General features: G+C 40.2%; 2 protein-coding genes across 2 annotated transcripts in view; one reads left to right on the top strand and one right to left on the bottom strand.

The window, feature by feature from the left end:
* Positions 1-16: 16 nt before the first annotated feature.
* Positions 17-9,046, bottom strand: LOC139464369 (isopentenyl-diphosphate Delta-isomerase 1-like). Its single transcript, XM_071245898.1, has 6 exons — positions 8,855-9,046; positions 6,457-6,617; positions 4,284-4,376; positions 3,362-3,492; positions 1,789-1,981; positions 17-1,143 (listed from the first exon to the last, which is right to left on the bottom strand). The coding sequence occupies exons 1-6, from the start codon at positions 8,983-8,985 to the stop codon at positions 1,010-1,012; spliced, it is 843 nt and encodes a 280-aa protein (XP_071101999.1). The 5' UTR covers positions 8,986-9,046; the 3' UTR covers positions 17-1,009.
* A 432-nt stretch (positions 9,047-9,478) lies between these two features.
* Positions 9,479-21,637, top strand: part of LOC139464368 (tRNA endonuclease ANKZF1-like) — a 29,698-nt gene continuing 17,539 nt past the window's right edge. The window contains exons 1-8 of the mRNA XM_071245897.1: positions 9,479-9,576; positions 12,300-12,483; positions 13,793-13,890; positions 16,826-16,922; positions 17,874-18,136; positions 18,433-18,548; positions 19,871-20,018; positions 20,213-20,435. Of these exons, the coding sequence (XP_071101998.1) occupies positions 12,303-12,483; positions 13,793-13,890; positions 16,826-16,922; positions 17,874-18,136; positions 18,433-18,548; positions 19,871-20,018; positions 20,213-20,435 (1,126 nt within the window). The 5' untranslated portion in view covers positions 9,479-9,576; positions 12,300-12,302. The remainder of the gene's footprint in view (positions 9,577-12,299; positions 12,484-13,792; positions 13,891-16,825; positions 16,923-17,873; positions 18,137-18,432; positions 18,549-19,870; positions 20,019-20,212; positions 20,436-21,637) is intronic.

The following is a 21,637-nucleotide window of genomic DNA, read 5'->3' as shown; positions in this document are numbered from 1 at the left end:
GTGTCTATGCTTGATCAGTCCAGAAAATGTCACTACACAAACCAAAGGGAAGTAACTCTAATCTGAAGTGGTCATTATCCTTGCTGATCAACACAGGTTCGAAACTGACTTTTCTGACGTATAATTCATGTGTAATATTGTAATAGTGTTACATTATATATCGAACTATTGACGTTTTGCAATTGTTCGATAGGTATGTAAAAATGCTGATAGTATTGTCAACTGTACGCATATAAAGTGATAGTTCCAATTGTGGTAATTTTAAATTCCTATTGTACAATTGTATGGCCAGAACTGCTATACATTGATAGTTCGATATTTTGATATACTCCTGCTACACAGCATAGTAGATGTATTCATACATCTTCCCAAGGCAAGGGAGTTAACTAACTAAAAGTCCAGTTTCCACCCTTGCCGAACTAGGCTGGATTATTGTGACTCAATCATAGTGCCATCAGTGGCTATTACGAGTCATATCCCATCTATGTCCCTCCTTTTGACCAATCAGATTCCACCGATCATATTACTTGCTTTTGTTTCAAACAATGGCTGCATGTAGTCAAGATGATCTGATTGATAATCAAGATCTATATTGTAATTAAATGGGCCTAGCCTGGAGAAGAGCAACAAATTACTTGAGCACCTTGATTAGAAACATGGAAAGATTTGGAAAGTATCTTTCAACGCCAAGCTGGCTGTACACTTGCTTTGCAAATCAAGTTATCAACCGATATCTGCACTGCAGTTTACAAACCGGATGCCAATTTCCTTACACAGTTTTGATTGGACTGTGTATAGACTCGTTAGTCCAGCCAAATTAGAGCTCGGAAATCCCAGCTGAGTCCGGCAAGGGTGGAAACTGGACTTTTATAGATATTAATCTCCCATGGAGAGGAATGTTGTGTCTACAGTCTACAAACTCATGAAGTATTGACAATGGTGACAATATTCGGCATCGGTGGCAACATCGGTGGCTACATCGGCGACGTCATCAGCGACTACATGGTGGTCACATGCGGTGTATTGTGGAGTGGTCATTGTCTTGGTCAACATTGTCCAGATGATCCCACCAGCCAAACAGGAATGTGTTTGCCACAAGGCGAAACCAGGGAGTGAGAAGAATACCTTTCTCATCAGCTGTCTCTGAAAGTTCACACAGTCAGTGAGTAAGTATGGATTTAAGCAGCATTCAAGCAATATCACAATGGGGTCACCTTAAACGATCTTTACATATTGAACCATGTGGGGAAGGGAGTGGCAAGTGAACGCTTTAACCAGTAGGCTATCCTACTGCCCCTCACAATCTGGTTTGTTTGTTTGTTTGTATGTTTGTTGTTTAATGCTGCACTCAGCAATATTCCAGCTATATTATGGCAGTTTTTAGATAATAGAGTATGGACCCGACAATCCAGTGATTAATATCATGAGCATCGATCCACCCAGATGGGATATGCTAACATGCTCCTAACATTTATAAACACTTCATTTGGCCATACATCTTTTTATTTGGTTTTAGAATCCACTGACCCCCAAAATCGAAAATTTAAAGAAAAATAAATCAGAATTGCGAGATTTTCCTATGCCATGGACAATCAAAATTGTTTTCCTGATAAAAATAATCTCAAAGCATTTATCATGAACTGAAATTCATGAGTACATTTTGAATACTTGTGACAATACTCCAATTCCCAACTCTGGTGTCAAAATCCAGTTATTATTAAAAGAACCAGAACCAGTGAGACCAGCTAATGTTCCAAATGGAACTTAAGAACAAAGGTGATGACAAACCTAATAAATCTTTCAAGTCCTTTCTACTGACAAACTTGTAGTCCTTTACTTCATTCTCATTAGGAACTAGGTCTACATCTCTCTGTGACAACAGGATGTAGTCGATCTCGTGCTCCCCCCACGTCTTGTCGTCAGGCACGTTGTTGGAGCGGTAGTGAATTCGAGTCAGGTAGTGGAAGCCGTCAACAGGCACCTGCAACAACAGACAAGAAGCTTTGATAAACCAGTAAAATTACAGGATCATAATTCTTTCTCAGTAGCAAGGCATATCATTTCATTTTCAAAATCAGAGGGGGAATTTACCGTATTCGACGTAATAAGCGCTCAGGGCGCTCTCAAAATAAGAAACAGGGGGCTCTTATTAGAATAATATAAACAGAGATCAAAGGTAAATTTCGTGGTTTATGCTGAGAGCCTGAAATGTTTATATACGAGAGATACATATTTTCGGAATTTAATTGCCCATAATTAAGGGTGAATATAACAAAAAAAGTTTGTATTATATGCGAATAAATAAGTGTTTTGTACACTGATCTATCGGAAGGGGTGCTAATTGGGATTGTTCACGAGCCAATATATATGCAAATATCACCCTTGGCGCTTATTAGAGTGGGGCGCTTATTACATCGAATACGGTATTCTGGCAAGTCGACATGCAACATGATGGTAACATATTATGAGTGAGTCAGTTGGTTAGATTGCTGCTTTTTGCATTAATCCAGAGATTTTACTCACATGACTTAACACATTGTGACCAATCCCTCGGGACAAGCCGGTGCTCTAACCACTTGGCAACCCCACCGCCCTGTAGAGAGACACTGTACCCATGGGGACAGTTTTGGGCCCATTTTTAATCTGAGTCTAGATGCTGCAATGAGTGACTTGCAGCAACCAGGGACATCTTCTCTATGTACTGATTAGTGAGTGAGTGAGTTGGGTTTAACGCCGCTTTTAACATCATTCCAGTTATATCACGGCGTGTCAGCTTAATGTGGGAGGAAAGCCCGAAGTGATGCAGGTCTAAGACGTTTACCACTTCGGTGAAACCCACGAGCACGGGTATGGTGCTGACAAACCTAGAAACAGAATTGGGGCGAACCAGGATTCGAACCCACAATCATAGGTTTCTGGCGTGCCCAAGGGACGCAACTCTGCACAGCAAATCGCGGCGCCTTAGACGACTGGGCCTACCGTGCCCCCCTGTGTACTGATTAACTGTTTGAATGATATATATCATAAAGTTGAGTACAAGGTAAAAAACAAACAGGTTTTTGAATGACTAGAATCAAACTTGGAAGGTCCCCCTTCAACCGCAGATACAGTTTTTTGAAGAAGGCGTACTTGAAATATGAAAACAAATTGAGAAAATTTGGGAAACAATTTGTTTTCGTTAGCCAAAAAAGTGTGAATAAAAATGTTTTCTTTATTGAAGTGATGATCATCAAAAGATTTAGCAAGGCATGACTACTGTTCTAGTGTATACACACATGCAGGATATCAACTTCCATGGACAGTAGGCCAAAGGGTTGGTGCTGATATGTCAGACCTGATTTTATTGAAAATGTTTTTTCACCTGTTCTGGCTCAATGCCAAGTTCATGTTTGAGTTTCCTCTGTGCGGCTCTGCGGACTCCGACAGCGGCCGCCTCCTCCAACTCCCCCGTCACATTCAGGGGGTGGCTGCAGCATGTGTTGGTCCAGTGACCTGGAGGGAGTGAGGAAGTTGTACTCAACACCACGTTAAACAGCATTTCTCCAAGCTCATCAAAATCAGATCTTTATTCTGATAAATCTCTCTGAGCATGAAGATCTCAGGACACTGTCATATAAGGTTGCGTCAGTTGAACTTCGAAAAAACTTTAAATGCCCAATCAAAACGAAGGATGAGAGGTTTCTTGAGCCAATCAGATGTCAGCTTTCGAAAACAATCCGGCTTTATTTCTTCACTGCCCTTATTTGGAATTTCAGATCTCTGCCAACTGAAACTCCCCCAGAACACATATATACACCACCCTACATTGTACACCATTTTGGGGCAAAATGAATGAAATATCCACAATATATTAGTGAGCTTTATTATTTTCCAATTGGATCTCCATGATCATATTCGTTTCTGAGATAGAAAAATCAGATATGCCTGTATGAATGCTTTGCTCACTCGAACTAAAAATTTAGAAGCCTTGACGCTGATTGGCTTATTAGAAACTTTCATGGTATGGCCTCTGATCTTGCAGAGGGGTATCACATCTGAGTAAAAGATTGATTCTCATAAGAATCAACACGTCAGTGTGTGTCCAGTAATGTGAGACAGTGAAGATGGTAAGATAAATAACTGTATATAAAAAGAATCTCTCCTGAGTGTCTTCTGATGTCAAACACATCAGCACAAATCGATAAACATTAAAAACTCCAAAGCAAATTGTGGCACTTTAGATGACTGGACCTGTGTGCTCCCGTACTGATATACAGACACATGTACAGAGTAAAGACACCTACCTGGAAACGTAATCTTAGCATCCGACCTCTGTTGGATCAGAAGTTCGCCCTCCTTATTGAAGAGAAACACGCTGAATGCTCGATGCAGCATACCTGGAATCAGAGGATTATAACTTACATAAAATCAGATCTTTTACTCCGATACAGTACCACACTGTGTAAAGATCTGACGACACATCCAAGAGAAGTCGCGTTAAGGTTGACATTCTAATCAGCCAATCAGCATCGTGGCTTCTACAACTTGTTAAAACATTCAGACCAGATCTGATTTCATGATCAGTATCTTGAAAATAACGGAAATCCAAATGTGAAAAAAGAATGCTGTGGTATTATCATGATATTCAATTGTAATTGAAACATTTTATCATCCTGTCGTTTATGACTGCAAGGGTATCTACACCCAAAAGGGTTAAAGTCAGAGAAAGGAGTTAAATAAAATCAAGCCAAATTGTCTTAGAAAGCTGACATCCGATTGGCTCATGGGTTCACCTGACACTTTCTAGTCCTCACATCTTGCGGCAGACAGGTATCGCATTTGGTACAGCAGTATTGACACAAAAGTCTAGACTGACAGTTACTCCAAGAAATAAAGTTATCTTATTTAAAATAAAGTTACCTTATTTAAAAAAAATTATCTACAAAATAAAAAAATAAAATCCAAATGGAACCCAGAACAATACTGAAGCAATCTAGACTTGCCAAATCATTCTCGACTTGAGTTAATTTTAATTTTTTGTTTACTCTGGGGCCTGGGAGTCAGACTAACACAAGCCCAATAAGCCATGTTGGCATGTGCTTGTTGATGATGATTTAGACAGAGATTTAACAAGCTCATGGATGTGGTCAGAACATTTACCCGAAGGGTGTGAACGAACCCATACACTGTATCATTACGGCACTCAAAAGCAAGAGTCTCGCCATTGTGATGTCTTGCCATCAAGAAGATATTGTGTTTCTACAGGGATTTATCTAGGATTCCAAACTAAGTTGCCTCAGCAGACGAAATGGGGAAAAAAAAAAAAAAAATTGAGACTTTCTTACAAGTCTTTATTTTGTTAAAATTCAGGGGTATTTTAATATTCTGTATAATTCAAAAATGTAAAACTGAACATTAAAGCCTCTCTTTGTATATTGGTCCTGTTGTCAGTGAAATGCAAGTCACCTCTGCAAACCCCCTTCCATTTAGTTATTACCATAGTAACACATCTTTACAACTTTTTTATTCCAAACTGGGAACTATTTATTGATAATTGCTTTAGACTTGGGGCCAAATATTAGCTTCTTGGCAGATCTGGCTAAATCTAGATAAATCTATGCCTAACCATGTTACTGTGGTAAGAAAAGGGCATATTTGCACAGATAAATATAGTATTAAAGGAGAACTAATATTAATGTTTGTTGAAACATATACCGTATTCGACGTAATAAGCGACCCGCTCTAATAAGCGCCCACAGCGATATTTGCTAATATATTGGCTCGTGAACAATCCCAATTAGCACCCCTTCAGATTGATCAATGTACACAAAAATTATTTGTTCTCTTATAATACGCACTCATGTGTTATATGCACCCTTAATTATGGGCAATTAAATTCTGGAAAAGTATATCTGTCGTATATAAACATTTCAGGCTGTCAGCATAAACCACAAAATTTACCTTTCAACTCTGTTTATTTTTAACCAAAATAATATTCTAATAAGAGTCCCTTATCTCTAATTTTGAAAGCGCGGTATACATATTTTTGAAACTAGTCTAACATGTCTAAGGAATAAGCTGTTCTTTTGAACTATCCATAACAAACCATAGCCCTGTACCATGTGAACCCAACCTTTTCCAAATACATACAGAGAACATCAAACGTCAGCGAGATCACCATGTCAAAGACAGGAATACCCAGATGAGCTATAGGGAATCAAACCAGGGAGATTGTCTGTAAGGAAACACACCAACCACTGGGCTACCCTATCCTCAGGGTTAGACACAGCCACCAGTCTGTTAGTCAGAGACAAGTGAAAATCTAGATGGTCAAGGTGTTTTCTTCCGTATCTAATTATTCTATATACACCATAGGTCTGAAATGAACTGTGAAGTAGATGGTGCTAGATGAACTAGACTACCGCACTCAACATGTTCGGCTTGACTCATTCAACACCATGTACTTTAACCACCTACCTTCATCAATATTCTTTAGCAGGTGACATTTTTTCTTGGAGGCTGAGCCAATGTTTTTATCATTCTTATCCACAAGGATGCATTCTTCTTGTAGCAACTTGATCTGGGTGTCATCCAGTTCACGATGACTGTTTGCCATTGCTGCGGCGTGTGCAAAATATCTGCAACCCAAATTTGAAGCAATTCATTTTTTAAATTAGCAAATTAAATATTTGAAACACGATACAAAATGGACTATTTGTTTATTCCAACAAGGTTAGGTGAATGAGGTTTAGCGTCGCATTCAAGATCATTGCACTTATAAAGCAATGTGCATGTGTGTCTGCTTGTACCAGATAGCACTAAGGCCGGTTTAATAGAGCCAGCCCACTGACTCCTAGCCGACCAGTCAGGGTAACAACAAGTATGATCTATTCATCTGTTAATATGATTACTAGAGAGACTATTGAAAGCTTAAAAGGACCATTTATAGTCCCCAAGAATCTAGATACTAGCATCCTTGATTATCCAGGGCAATATATCTCCATTCTATAAGGATATATACTTCACCAGCTCCATCACTCCTGTCTGTAACCATGGTAACTTACCAGAGAATTTCGCATGCTTATGCGAGTAATTTGATTGGGCGTCTATTTTAGCATTATGCCATTTCAATGCTGCTTGAAACAAGGCTATCATAGTGAATTGGTCCAGGATATCTATCCAATTAGAAAAGACACTTAATATGAAATAGTGAGTGAGTGAGTGAGTGAGTTGGGTTTAACGCCGCTTCTAACAGTATTCCAGTTATATCTCGGCGTGTCAGCTTAATGTGGGAGGAAAGCCCGAAGTGATGCGGGTCTCTGACTTATACCACTTCGGTGAAACCCACGAGCACAGGTATGGTGCTGACAAACCTAGAAACATAATAGGGGCGAACCGGGATTTGAACCCACAATCATAGGTTTCTGGCGTGCCAAAGGGACGTAACTCTGCACAGTGAATCGCGTCGCCTTAGACGACTGGGCCACCTGTGCCCCCTCTTCATATGAAATAACTATTGCTGACACCAAAGAACTGGAAGCATTTGTCATAAATACCTCATTCTCCAACTTACTTGAATCTACAGTAATTTTAGCATGCTTTTATCTTTTTTTAAAATGTGAAAAAAGAAAGCCTTCTTATTTAAGATAAAATACAATCAGAACCAGACCATATTTTAGAGGTCTCATAACAATGTACAGTCAATGTGGTCATGAATTCAGCCCCTATTAGGACACTTCAACAGAACTGTACTAGACAACAATACTACATACATGTACGATATTTTACAGTTGGCGGGTGAATGGATCCCTGGACAACAAATGCCTCCTCCATATGCCAGACATCTATATCATCATGATCATGCAGCCAGGTCGCTTACAATGTTCATAGACAGGAAATAATGAAATAACTACACAACAGATGACACGTCATGTACATGTGGTTAGCAAGGAACAGCAGGGTCAGTAATAAACTGAAGATGAATCTAATTTACGTACACCCACATGTTGCGTTCATAGTGAGCACTTTAATTGTATCACATATTGGTTAAATTTGCATTAGTAATATCACTGACTATGGAAGAACGAGTTACATTGTATTGATGAGGAGGTGAGGTTAAATGGGGTTTAACGTTGGGTCCAATATCATTGCACTTATATAGCGACGTGCATGCACGTGTATGTGGCTGCTTGTACTAGTCCGGACTGATGCCGATTTATAGTGCTAGCACACTGAGATACCATGCCGCAGTTTAACATGAATACCCCACTCAGACACAGTATACTGACTCCGAGCCCCTTAAATGCCGAGAGCCAGTCAGGGTAACAACAAGTACCATCTTTTATTGTCTTTTGGTATGACGCGGCTGGGGATTAAACTCATACTCAAATGAAAGGAAAATTGAAATTGCCATCTCACGCCTCAGACTCTGTCACAAAAAGCACTATGACAAGGTTTGTTCATCTTGTAATCAGGCTGAAACCATTGCTCACGTGTTACTAGAATGTCAAGACCATGCCCCAGCCCGGGCTAGGTTAAAAGAAGAATGGCAGTTTGATCCGCTATCTGTCATAGATCTCCTAAAGCCAAGAGATGCAATTGCGAAGGCCAAACTAACTCTATTTCTGAGAGACAGCCAGCTACTCGAACGTATATTAACAGAGCAGCCAAGGATAAAAATGAAATCATATCAATATAAGAAAATAGAAATCATATCAAAACAAAAACAGAAATTAAGTGAATACCAAACTCACAATTGATATGTGTACCCTACTCACACACACGAGTCCTAAAGAGGGACAGGTCAGGCGAAATTGCTTAAACAGAAGGCGACCTCTTAAACTCTTAATGCAACAACTAGGCCAGTACTGTATACCTCAGTCTGCTGAATGAAATGTGTAGACCTTGTGCCTTCTGATTTAACGTTGCCGTCGATCTGTTCGCCTCTGATCTCACCAGAACTTTCAAAAATGAATAAACGCTTTTCGATCTTATCAAGTTTCGCATGATTAGTGGACATTCATCTGATGATAAGGTGGGTAGGTATTCGAGATGTCTGCTTGGTTAAATTCAGTGGACTGATATTGCGGTTATATCTAAAACATACATTTGACGAATTAAGAACGCTTTCCATCACACAAAACGATTGAAGTTTGTGTATTTACTGAGAAATCATAAACTTTTGTGCTAATTTGCCCTTCTACGTGAAACCATTATCGAGGTTTACCCAGTAAACACAATACAGATAATGTTACCTATATTGCTTTCGTATATGAGTTTATATTTTAAATAAACCCATTGTTTACTATATTTTCGGTTGTCGCTAAAGCACGTGTTCCTAAAGTAATATAGCCTGGTCTTACAATATTACAGGTTTCATATAATAAATTGGATGGCACTTGATCAGAAGCAAGTTATAACCTGCTGTGACTAAGATATTTAGTTCTTACTCTCACAACATATCGTATGTGGCATTTTCAAAATGGCCGCGCCCATGAAAATAAGTGTTGCACAACTATAACCCAATATTTTTTCTGGTGCAATCAGCTAAACAGAGGATATATATCGGAAGAATCACCACAGGCTGTACATTTGGAGGTAGGCTACCATTTGCTGTATGTTTTGGAAGTATTTATGGTTGTGAGATTGAGAAGATTTCACAATTCACACGACATAGTGGCACAGCTGCCATCACTAGCAGGTCCTATCAGATGGTGATGACATTTGACAGTTCGTGAAAACCGAATATCTTAGTGTTCCTACATGGCAGCTACAGAACTTATCCCGTTCACTCTGAACAGTTTCAGAAGTAGAAAACTCAAAGCGGTAAGACATTCACATAGACGTGATAGACAATGTTCTCATCGTCGAATGCTGCTAGTGCTAGACTAACGGCTTTCCGCTGTCAAACAGCAGAATTTGTACACGGAGCCTTTGACGACGAGAATTTTGTGCAGATACTTGATAGATAACCTTCCGAGGCCTCTACTTCCAATTCCACTATGTTGCCAGGATTTGTCATCTGGTCATATATTGCTCATGGTATTTCATTTTTAAATGATGTGACTACCACTAGTACCAGGCTTCAACTGGTTCGAAGTTTCATTTGTTAAAGCGGTGTGAATTTAGAAAAGCATTGTGTTCGTTCCACTCTCTTGTTCTCATTTCCAGCCTTTGTTACTGCTAATTGTAACCATGCTATTAAGACTTGTCTCCTTGTAATTAGTGCCGACTGATGTACATCTTTGAGTCAACATGGTCAAGGATAGCATTCTAACAAATCTACGAGACAACTGACTTGAAACCATTTTGCCAGGACTACCACTTGTCCTGAGCAAAGTCTGGTGCCTAATAGCTGAACGTCTTTGTGTCACAAAGCTCTGGTTCCCCCCCCATTCCACTTTCATCCCTTGTTCAGCTCTAGGGATGGTAGAGGGGGCATGGGTGGCCCAGTCGTCTAAGGCGCCGCGATTTGCTGTGCAGAGTTGCGTCCCTTGGGCACGCCAGAAACCTATGATTGTGGGTTCGAATCCTGGTTCGCCCCGATTAGGTTTGTCAGCACCATACCCGTGCTCGTGGGTTTCACCGAAGTGGTAAACGTCCGAGGCCTGCATCACTTCGGGCTTTCCTCCCACACTAAGCTGACATGCCGTGATATAACTGGAATACTGTTAAAAGCGGCGTTAAACCAAATTCACCCACTCATTCTAGGATAATAGGAATTTGGGAACTCAAGGGTGCCTTTAATACTTGTGGGTTCCCTTGTGGAATGATTTTTATATAACCTTATACCATGTATTCCATACCACAACATTATTTCAGGGACTATATGTTAGTCTGACAATGTTCATATGATTCTGGTTCTTGTTAGTGATTAATGATTCCCTTTGAAAAAAATGTTCCGATGATATCAATGTCTGTGTAAACATGATCAAACTAAGCATACCATTTCATGCTAATAGTGAGCATGCTAATGGTGAGTGAAATCCACAGTCACCAGTCTGCTGGAACGAGGAGACTATCATGTATATGACACATGTTTAACATGTTTAAGGCCAAGGAAAAAAATATTTGATTTTTCCATTTCAGTCTATCCCCCCAAAAGTGTAGGTAGGATGGGTTGCTTTTTTTTGTGTGTGTAAAACAGTAATTCGGGAAAGCCTGATTTCAAATTAAGATATATATAGCATGTACAGTGATGTGCAAGACAAATGGCATGTGACTGGGAGGAACAACTCTAGAAACATTATAAAAGGGATTATAGTCGGCCGTTCCAGGGCTCCAGATAAGGAGTGGTTGTATTTGTCCGATATATATATGACATCATATGTATGACAACTCACCATGCTTACATCATGTAGATCTTTACTTTGTTTAGATAACTTTTTTTTCATAATTTGTTTTTGTTTTTATAACATGACAGTGCTATATTCATGACAATTTGTTTTGCAAACCTCGGATTTGTTATATCGACCCCCGAAACATAATATATTTCTGGTCGTCGTGTCAGATTTTATTATTTTCGTGATTTCACAAAGGGTGGGTAACTGTAACCAGCTTTCCCCCAAATAAAAGTACTAACTACACATCATCCATGGCATCTCTCATGTGTCAGGCAGTTTCTTTGTGTGTGTGTGTGTGTATGTTAGGGGTGTCACAATAAATCAAAGTATCGATATATTGCTATTGGTAAGCACTTAAAGTCAATAAATCGATGTTAAATCAGTTTCCAATCGATTTCTGTATTTAAAGTAGTTTTACAGTTTCAATAAAATACATGCAATGCTGTTTAAATTTGTTTTTCTTTTGATCATGAGTGGTAATAATTTACACATGGTAATGTGTAAGTTTCTATTTCTTAAATTATTAGGGTAAAAACAAAACAAATCAGTCATATCTCAAACTTTACTATTTAATAGTTGTTATGGTTATCACATTCAAAGGAAACTTCAGTTTCAAGGTTTAATTCAACTCTAAAATCCATCTAAAATGATGCACTGAACATGATGAAAACTATCGATATTTATCGCAATAGCGATTTCCAGACTAATAGTGACCCCTAGTGTATGTGTGTATGGGAATGGTTATGGGGCTTTTTGGGCTTGTCAAAGTACAGTTTAGACATCACTCTACTGAACCTTTCTGAATTGCTGCAAAAAGGGCATTTTGATAACAGACCTAATTATGTTTTTGTTTAAAAAAAAAAGTTGAGCTGTCACTTGTTTTTTGGCGAAACCAAAAGACCAGAAACATAATACTTTTTATTTTGGCCTAATCATGCTGATTGCAAGTAATTCCATATCTGTTTTCAATGATGATAGAAAATGGAGGGGGGCACCAGAAGTCCCAGGAAGCTGCCAAAGAAGAAGAGTCAGCATTACTCCTCCTGTATGTTATACCATGGGAGACTGGCCCAGGAGAAGCTGTGCGGCATCACCATAGCAACATGCAACCCAAGTGTTGAGGATGATGACAGGAATATAGATAACGCTGATTCTGACAAAGGTAAGACAATGGACTGAGCAGCTTCTCATGTTTATGGTGTGTTCATCCTTTGAAAACGATGTTAGTCCATGAGCCGGGACTACAAATCTTTTTGCTGAAGGCAAGTAAAAATACAATGATTGACTAGTAGTATTTGAGGGCTATAAGGCTTCAATTTTACTACGGAGGGTCGGGTAGCCTAGTGGTTAAAGACTTCACTCGTCACGCCAAAGACCCGGGTTAGAATCCCGACATGGGTACAATGTGTGAAGCCCATTTCTGGTGTCCCCCGCCGTGATATTGCTGGAATATTGCTAAAAGCGGCGTAAAACCAAACTCACTCACTCACTCAATTTTACTACAAATTGGAACTGAATGAAAGTGATAGAATATTTAAACATAGTAAACGTTTCTGTTTTGTTCATGCATGACACATGATGTAGGGGAGATAACTCTCATTCCGTATGTTCAGATGTTGTGATAGCGTGTGAATTATATCAGTAAAGTTGACAGATGTAAGTATAGAATGTGACCTTGATTGTGTTTTGGAATGATTGTGTGTGGGGGGGGGGGGGGGAGGGGGGGGGGGGGAGGGAGGAGATGGTTGTTTTGTCAGTTGTAGAATGAAAGTCAAACAAATAACAATGTTTGACCTGAAGCAGCGAGTTTTGTTGTCTGTTTGTGCTTATGCTTTCAACATATTACTGAGCCTTGACAAGGAGAGGGAGAAATATCCCTGGTGTCCATGCTACATTCAAGGGAGACAATGCTCCAAGGTCTGCTGCAAATGTCCAGTCTTGGTTTAGACATTGCAATATGTGCCTTGTTTTAACTAGTTTAAACTGAAACAGTGTCTGTGTAATTAGGGTACTCATTTAAAAGATAAATGAACTGGGGTTTTTAATTTGAGCTCGACTCCTGTGGAATCAATGTCTCATATTTCTTATTTGGACCGAGCACTTAGCAGGGATCAAGCATTCTGCTCAGTGTCATGGTAGAATAACTGTTGCATTGATTGTCATAATAAATATTGAGCCAGCAGACGAACAAAGTCATGTTTGAAGGTCTGGGATAAAGTGTGCTGGAACTGCCAAATGCCTGATCCTATTTTGAGAAGCCCATCTTTCATGTGGTGTTGTTTCTTCTTTCATTGCTTTAATAAAACATGCCAAACTGCTTTTATTGGAGCAAAATTATTATTATGATCTTTCAGCATGTTCAGTTTTTTCCTAGTATTGTATTTTTTGAAAATCTTGATACAGTTGTATATGAACTTTGGTTCTGCAGCCTCTTTGTGTGAATGACAGGGTCTCGCTTGTCTTGTTTCCAGAAGTGTTCGGCCATCACCACCACAGAAGGCAGCATGTGGTGTCGGACAAGATGTCCTGCAACTTCTGCAGCGTAGAGTTCACCACACGCCGGGGGCAGGTACATGCCATTGTTATCTTGTATCTTTTGTCAGCTTGTGTAGCTCAGTTTTAGACATGTAGGTTGTGAATGAGACAGAATTACAAAATAACTCCTGACCAAATGACGTTTGAGATAAAGTTGTGTTTTTATGGTTATGTTATATGTCTCCGTCTGTTGTTTATTTAGCCACTCTTCTGTCCATTGTCACTGACCTACAGAACTACAATTTAGTGAAAAACAGATCATTATCAGCTGATAATCATTTTCACAGAACATTTACCAATACCTAAAGACCGCCTCCGTGGTCTAGAGGTAGAGCGTCCGCCCGGATCCACGGCCATGTCATACCGAAAGACGTTAAAAGATGGTACTTGTTGTTACCCTGTCTGACGCTCGGCATTAAGGGGCTAAAACAAGGACTGGTCGGCTCGGAGTCAGTTTACTCTGTCTGAGTGGGGTATTCATGCATCAGTCCGGACTAGTACAAGCAGCAACACACACACACACACGTGCATGCACGTCGCTATATAAGTGCAATAATCTTGGATGCGATGTTAAACCCAATTTCACCTCACCTACCCATACCTAAAGTAAAGTTTTCATTTTGGACAATGCAAAATACACCCTGCCACAAACATATTACCTTCACACCAATTTCTGCATGCTATTTGATTTAAGGCTTTGGGAAAGTCTACATAAAAATGTTCATTTGATGTCAATTTTTCACCCGTGACCATCTTGAACTTTCAAAAGTAAAACATTACCTCAACATGTTCAATGTTCCTGATGTTCAGACGGTTCTTCAAAATAGCTTGAAACCTTCAATCTCAAAATTTATTCAAATTGTTATGTTTTTAAATGGTTGAAGACTGTTAGTAATAAGAACATTATCATGATTATATGTATGAGTAAATAGCACATGCTTACACTGCTGAACTCATTTGAAGAAATGTCATTATAAGAAATATTATTCTAAAATACATGTTGTGGTCATTGTCGATTCAAATATTCAAAGGACCTGCCTGCACTCCTGTAATTGAAGTTAGGCAGTGTTGTCGACCACATTTCGTGTTCTTGTGGTAGAGCGTGCGTCTGGAGAGCGGAAGGTCCGGGGTTCGATCCAAGGCCGCGTCATACCAAAAGACGTTAAAAGATGGTACTTATTGTTACCCTGTCTGACGCTCGGCATTAAGGGGCTAAAACAAGGAAGGACTGGTCTGCTCGGAGTCAGTATACTGTGTCTGAGTGGGGTATTCACGTTAAACTGCGGCATGGTATCTCAGTGGGCTAGCACTATAAATCGGCATCAGTCCGTACAAGCAAACACTCACACACACGTACATGCACGTCGCTATATAAGTGCAATAATCTTGGACGCGACGTTAAACCCCATTTTACCTCACCTCACCTAGTCAGTGTTGTCAGTTAGTTATTTGGCCTCAGGCACCACACTTGTGCAGGGTTGTGTCCCTTAGGCAAGCCATAAACCTATAATTGTGTGTTCAAATCCCAGATTTGCCCTGATTATGTTGCTGACCCGTGAAGATCTCGGTTAGAACAGGTCTTCAGCAACCCATGCTTGCTGTAAAAGGCGACTATGCTTGTCGTAAGAGGCGACTAACGGGATCGGATGGTCAGGCTCGCTGATTGTTTGATGCATGTCATCGTATCCCAATTGTGTGGATGGATGCTCATGATGTCAGTCACTGGAATATTGCTGAGTGCAGCGTTAAACAACAAACAAACAAACAAACAAACACACACACATAATTATGTTGCTGGTTTTATCAGAACAATTTATCATCCAAAACTGGCTCCCACAGGAGATATTGCTTGGGTGAGATCAAGAGATATCTACGATGTATCTGCAATGAAATTGCATCACAATGCTTTGCAGGCCATTGTGACGTCATTGGTTACCATGACGTCACAATCAAATGACATCACTAATGGCTCTGCTACTGAAGCTGTTAGCAGTACATTTTACACTGAAGACACTGCTTATTACTTTCTACAAACTGAAAAAGTTGGAAGAATGATGTTGGATGATAAATAAAATCTCACCCTCGTGTCTTTTGATATGAAATATAGGATCAACACGCGTTGATAAAAGTGGAAAAACTCCTCGGCAAGCCTCTATATCTTCCTGTGCTTGTTGGTTTCATATTGATCTCCAATGTCTTAGATCTGCATCACTTCAGGCTTTCCGCCAGCATCAAGCTTCCTTCAATGATGCAACTGAATACAGCTCAAACTGGTGTGAAGCTAAACTCGCTATCTAGCCTCATCAGTACTAGTCAGTCCTCTCGGTTTTAGTGCAAAACTGACACCAGCTGACACCAGAAGACATATGATTATTATGATTATTTAGTGATAATATGTTAATGAGTGTAGTTAGGTAAGATGTAAACGAGTCAGATATTGTTATCAGATCTATTGAAAACGGGAAAACACGCGTATCAGAAGTACTTGTTGCACTTTTGGCAACATGTGTGCCTTACCTATCATTAATTTTAGTATACAAATGAATAGCCTAATTATCATAAGTTAATCTGACTTAATCAAACTATCAAACTTTATGCAGAAACAGGAGAAAATTATCAGGAATCTATTGCATCAGATGTCACAATATATTTTCATCAACATCAGCCAGATGTTTCTCTCATGTCCTTGGTTAGCGTTACTGTCAAGGACATTTAATGAATTTCAAGTTCTCTTTAGAGAGACTCATAATTTTTGTTGGGGGTATGGGGTCCTGAAAAAAAGGTGCATTTTTTACATGCAGGGTAGGGTAGGGTAGGGGTCACAGCAAAATATCATACAGTTCTAAGACCAATCTTTCAACACCCCCCTATTAAATGACCAGTCTCCTTAAGCCTTGAATCCTATCTTTCTTAAAAAGGACAAGTCACCATCGTAACTGTGATCAAATGTTTATATTTTATATTTTCAGAAAGAGCATTACAAATCAGACTGGCACAGATACAACTTGAAACTTCGACTTAAAGGGTCCAAGTTTGTTTGTGAAGACGAGTTTGAAAAAATAGCAGGTAGTTCAAGTTAAATATATCTGCAAACAATGGGTAACATGCCTAAACCATGCAGGGATTCAGGATTAGAACAGCTCCCCAACCGATGCAGGTCTTATGGGGCAAACCAGTGGATTGTGTGGTCAAGCTTGGTGACTTGCTTTATTGCGTGTCATTGTACATCATCTGGTATTGGGAGGCACGGGTGGCCCAGTCGTCTAAGGCGGCGCGATTCGCTGTGCAGAGTTGCGTCCCTTTGACATGTCAGAAACCTATGATTGTGGGTTCGAATCCCGGTTCGCCCCGATTATGTTTCTGGGTTTGTCAGCACCATACCCGTGCTCATGGGTTTCAGCGAAGTGCTAAACTTCTGAGACCTGCATCACTTCGGGCTTTCCTCCCACATTAAGCTGACATGCCGTGATATAACTGAAATACTGTTAAAGGCGGCGTTAAACCAAACTCACTCACTCATTGAGTGGCATTGGGGCGGTCAGGTAGCCTAGTGGTTAAAGCGTTTTATCGTCGCGCCGAAGACCCGGGTTTGAATCCCGACATGGGTACAATTTTCGAAGCCCATTGCTGGTGTCCCCCGCTGTGTTATTGCTGGAATATTGCTAAAAGCAGCGTAAAACCATACTCACTCACTCATCTGGCATCATGGACTGTTGCTCATAATATCGACCACTGGTTTGTCTAGTTCAGACTCAGTTATTTACAGGTGATAGTCCTATAGCAGGACTGGCTGCTGAGTATGGAATCTAACAACAACAATAAAACACAAAGCTGAACCTGATGTAAATGCGGAACTATGTGTCAAATTAATGTTTGTTTTTTTGTTGTTTAACACCGCACTCAACGATACCACTTGAACTAAAGTATTCTTGATCAATATTTATCCCAAAATATCCTAACAACTTCAGTGTTTTATTTTCCATTAGATGCATTAGATGGACATTGCTGTCATTCCAGGTGATGTTTCCAGCATATCGGGGTCGGAGGATGAGTCGGAGATGTCTGACACGGACACTGATACCGGGGGAGGGAGAGGGAAGAGCAAACCTATGGCTATACCCCAGCATGTGAGGGGAGCATCAGCCCACAGTGGCACAGACAGTGAATCTGAGGGAGGGTTGACGATAGAAGGAACAGCCAGGAAATACCCCAAAGTCTATTTTAAGAACAAAGAAGGAGAGCTAATTTCCGTGTTCCGATGCCTACTGTATCATAAAAAGGTGAAGATTATCATAAGAAATATTTTTGAAAGTGACGCAGCAATTCAATCTTATAATTATTTAAACCATCCATAATGGGATGAACTGTCTAGTAAATTAAAATTAAAATTAAAATTAAAATTAAAATTTAAATTTAAATTTAAATTTAAATTTAAATTTAAATTTAAATTTAAATTTAAATTAAATCTCATTAAAATGAGCTAATGAAATCCGTCAGGAATATCCCCAGAAATTTCATTTTACAATACACTTAGACAAAAATATGAATATGATTTTTATGATATTGTGTGTTTCAGAAACCACCTAGCACCCAGGCTGAGCTGATAGCCACAGCTACTGATCTGCCCCAGAAAACCAAGTGGGCGATCTGTATGACAGCTGGTGGCCATTTTGCTGCAGCAGTGTTTGAGGGGTACGTGACAGCAGAGAAGAACTGATTGTTGGCAGTGTATTAGGGCTTTGATGAGTCCAAATTTACCCGACCCCTATTACCTGACCCTATCTGGGTCTAGGTCTTGGGAGTTGGGTACAAAATGTCTGATTGGAACTGTCTTTCTGGAGCCCTGGCAAAACCTATTCAGATACACGTAGAAAATGATCTGGTCATTCACACACTGAAGTTGACTGAAACTTTATCTTTACTCAAACATTAAAGTCAAGAATGTGTACATACTCAGAGAGTAATGTGACCATCAGCGACTTGTAGTGTATCCCTGGAGTTTTATTGTTATCATCAGGGTCCGGGTAGTCCTGTGGGTACCTGGGTGTTACTCAGGACCCACCCGGCCCGGGTACCAGAGTTACCCATCTCACCCCTACCGTGTGTAGAGGAAACTTCTGTGAACATCTCTTTGCCATATACTGGATAGTGTTATTGAAACCATTCTGATAAACATTGGCATTACAATTTGATAACTATGCAAATGAGGTCACATGGCTGGAACTACTTTTTGTTCATTGATGTGACGGCTACTGGCTCATAAACCTTTGGGGGCACGGGTGGCCCAGTCATCTAGGGCGCCGCGATTCGCTGTTTAGAATTGCGCCCTTGGGCACGTCAGAAACCTATTATTGCGGGTTCGAATCCCGATTCGCCCGATTATGTTTCTAGGTTTGTAAGCACCATACCCGTGCTTATTGGTTTCACCGAAGTGGTAAACGTCCGAGACCTGCATCACTTCGGGCTTTCCTCCCACATTAAGCTGACACGCCGTGATATAACTGTAATACTGTTAAGAGCGGCGGTAAATCCAACTCACTCACTCACTCATAAACCTTTCCTCACTTTCCCCCCAAAATAGATGGGGGTTTCATGATGTGTGAGTGGTTAAGTAAAACAAACATGGTTGCAAATTAGTTGGCTCTTTTTAACAAAGTGGGCGGTTCACTTTGGCTTTGTGTTCCTACACAGTCCTTTATACAATGTAGAATGAAAATTAATACACTTGTTCATGGGAACACAAATTCCTATAGTTTCTTCTTTCATCTGGGGGCACAGGTGGCTCAGTCGTCACTTTGCAGAGTTGTGTCCCTTAGTTGTGCCAGGAACCTAATATGTCTAAGACCTGCACCAGTTTGGGCTTTCCTCCCACATCAACCTGAATATCACTGAAACACTGTTCAAATTGGCATTAACACAATCTCAGTCACTCTTGTTTTTTGTGTAACATAAGAACGAGATTTGCCAAGATCCATGCTAAGGAATTCAACAAAAGATTTGTGTGAAACTTTCAGAGAGACCTTGGTAGTCCACAAGACCTTCCATCGGTATGTGGTCCGGGCGAAACGCGGGACAGCACAGAGCAGTCGAGACAGCCAGGGGAATGCCCCCAAGTCTGCAGGTGCCAGCATTAGACGCCATAACGAGGCGGCACTTATACAGGTAAAAAACACTTTTATAAATGTCCCAAATTTGCCCTTGAGATAGTTCTTGATATAAGTTGTAATCTTGACTTGAGCTGTTTTACTGGTATAAACCCATGTAATTATAACCGATATTATGCAACCATGTTGTACTGGTATGGTATACACCCTGCTAGTTTAAGCCAGTTACACACTCCAATGTTGTGTGTTCAGGAAGTCCAAGATCTCCTCACCTCCTGGTCCGAGCACCTGAAGAAATGTGACCTCATCTTCCTCCGAGCGCCGAGCTTCAACAGACAGATGTTCTATGCCAGCAAGAACCCGCCCTTTAAGAAGGATGACGTTCGCATCAGAACAGTTCCATTCCCAACACGTCGACCAACTCTGAATGAAGTGAAACGAGTTCACCAGATGCTGGCATCAGTCGAGTGTTATGGTAAGACACAAATCCTTGCTACTTGTTGCCAAGGTGACAAGTGCCATCATTAGGTGCCAGCATATTTTTCCATGCATGATGACATATTTTCCGTATATGATAATTTTCAAACCCAATAAGACAGTCGGGCAAGTGATCTATAAATGTTGCCTGTCCGTCTTCAAAGATATCTGCCACTTTCAGAGATTATAGATATTGAAAAGTCGTGAAAAAACAGAGACAAAACCCATCTTGATTCATCAAAAAAAATGCAAACAATTACTTGAGAATCTACAAGGAATGATAATAAAGCTGAATACATAATTAGTCATAAAATTATCTGCCAGATAAGCGGGCAAGTGGAGGAAAATTACATCCAGCCCAACAGTGAGTGAGTGAGTTTGGTTTTACGCCGCTTTTAGCAATATTCCAGCAATATCAAGGCGGGGGACACCAGAAATGGTCTTCAAACATTGTACCCATGTCAGGATTCGAACCCGGGTCTTCAGCATGACGAGCGAACGCTTTAACCACTAGGCTACCCGACCGCCCCTCAGCCCAACAGAAAAGTTACCAGCCACTGGCAGGCAGGCAGGCAGTTATTTCAGACACCATGAACAACTAATTCTTATGCTAGTTCCATGATTGACCCTTGAAATCTGACATTAGGTCAATGCGTACCACACTGTTGAGTCCCGAAAATCCTGTAGATAGACTCCCATTCTCCGTACCAAAAGGAGCTTGGCAGAGAGAGAAAATCAAAGCTTTTGTGAAGGGGCAATTACACTGCTGACTACAGCGTTAAACAACACTTACTCCTCTGTGTAGAATACCTGACAGTAATACAGGTATACAGTAAACTATGGTTATAACGAACACGTTTATAACGAACTAACGGATATAACGAACTAACTTTTTAGTCCCGACTATTTGCTGTAGTTATACTGTATATATGCTTATAACAAATTACGGTTATAACGAACTAAAAGTAGTAGTCCCTTTGAGTTCGTTATAACCCTAGTTTACTGTTCTTTCATAGAATTACAGGTAAATATTGACCTTTGCATGTATTAATATTCTGGCAATTGCTAAACTTGTTAGTATCAGGCTTTTTACTCTGATATGTTGTAAAATGTTGAATGGCTTGAGGGTTCAAAGACTTCGTTGACTGTACAGTCAAAGTTTGCTCTGGGTTCACATGATGCTATCTTCTGTGGCGGGGT

This window comes from Haliotis cracherodii, unplaced genomic scaffold (genome assembly GCF_022045235.1).
Source record: "Haliotis cracherodii isolate W230 unplaced genomic scaffold, xgHalCrac1.p SCAF_17, whole genome shotgun sequence".
In the NCBI taxonomy this organism is placed as follows: Eukaryota; Metazoa; Mollusca; class Gastropoda; order Lepetellida; family Haliotidae; genus Haliotis; species Haliotis cracherodii.
Note: the sequence above shows the minus strand (reverse complement) of the source record. Positions and strands in the feature narration are given on the sequence as shown.

Bases quoted from the DNA above. Each gene is read 5' to 3' on its own strand.
- LOC139464369 (XM_071245898.1), bottom strand. From the start codon at position 8,985: ATGCGAAACTTGATAAGATCGAAAAGCGTTTATTCATTTTTGAAAGTT. The intron at 4,377-6,456 runs GTAGGTGGTTAA...CTCTGATTCCAG, and splicing joins GCTAAAGAATATTGATGAAG to GTATGCTGCATCGAGCATTC. The intron at 1,144-1,788 runs GTTTGTCATCAC...GTGAACTTTCAG, and splicing joins GGACTTGAAAGATTTATTAG to AGACAGCTGATGAGAAAGGT.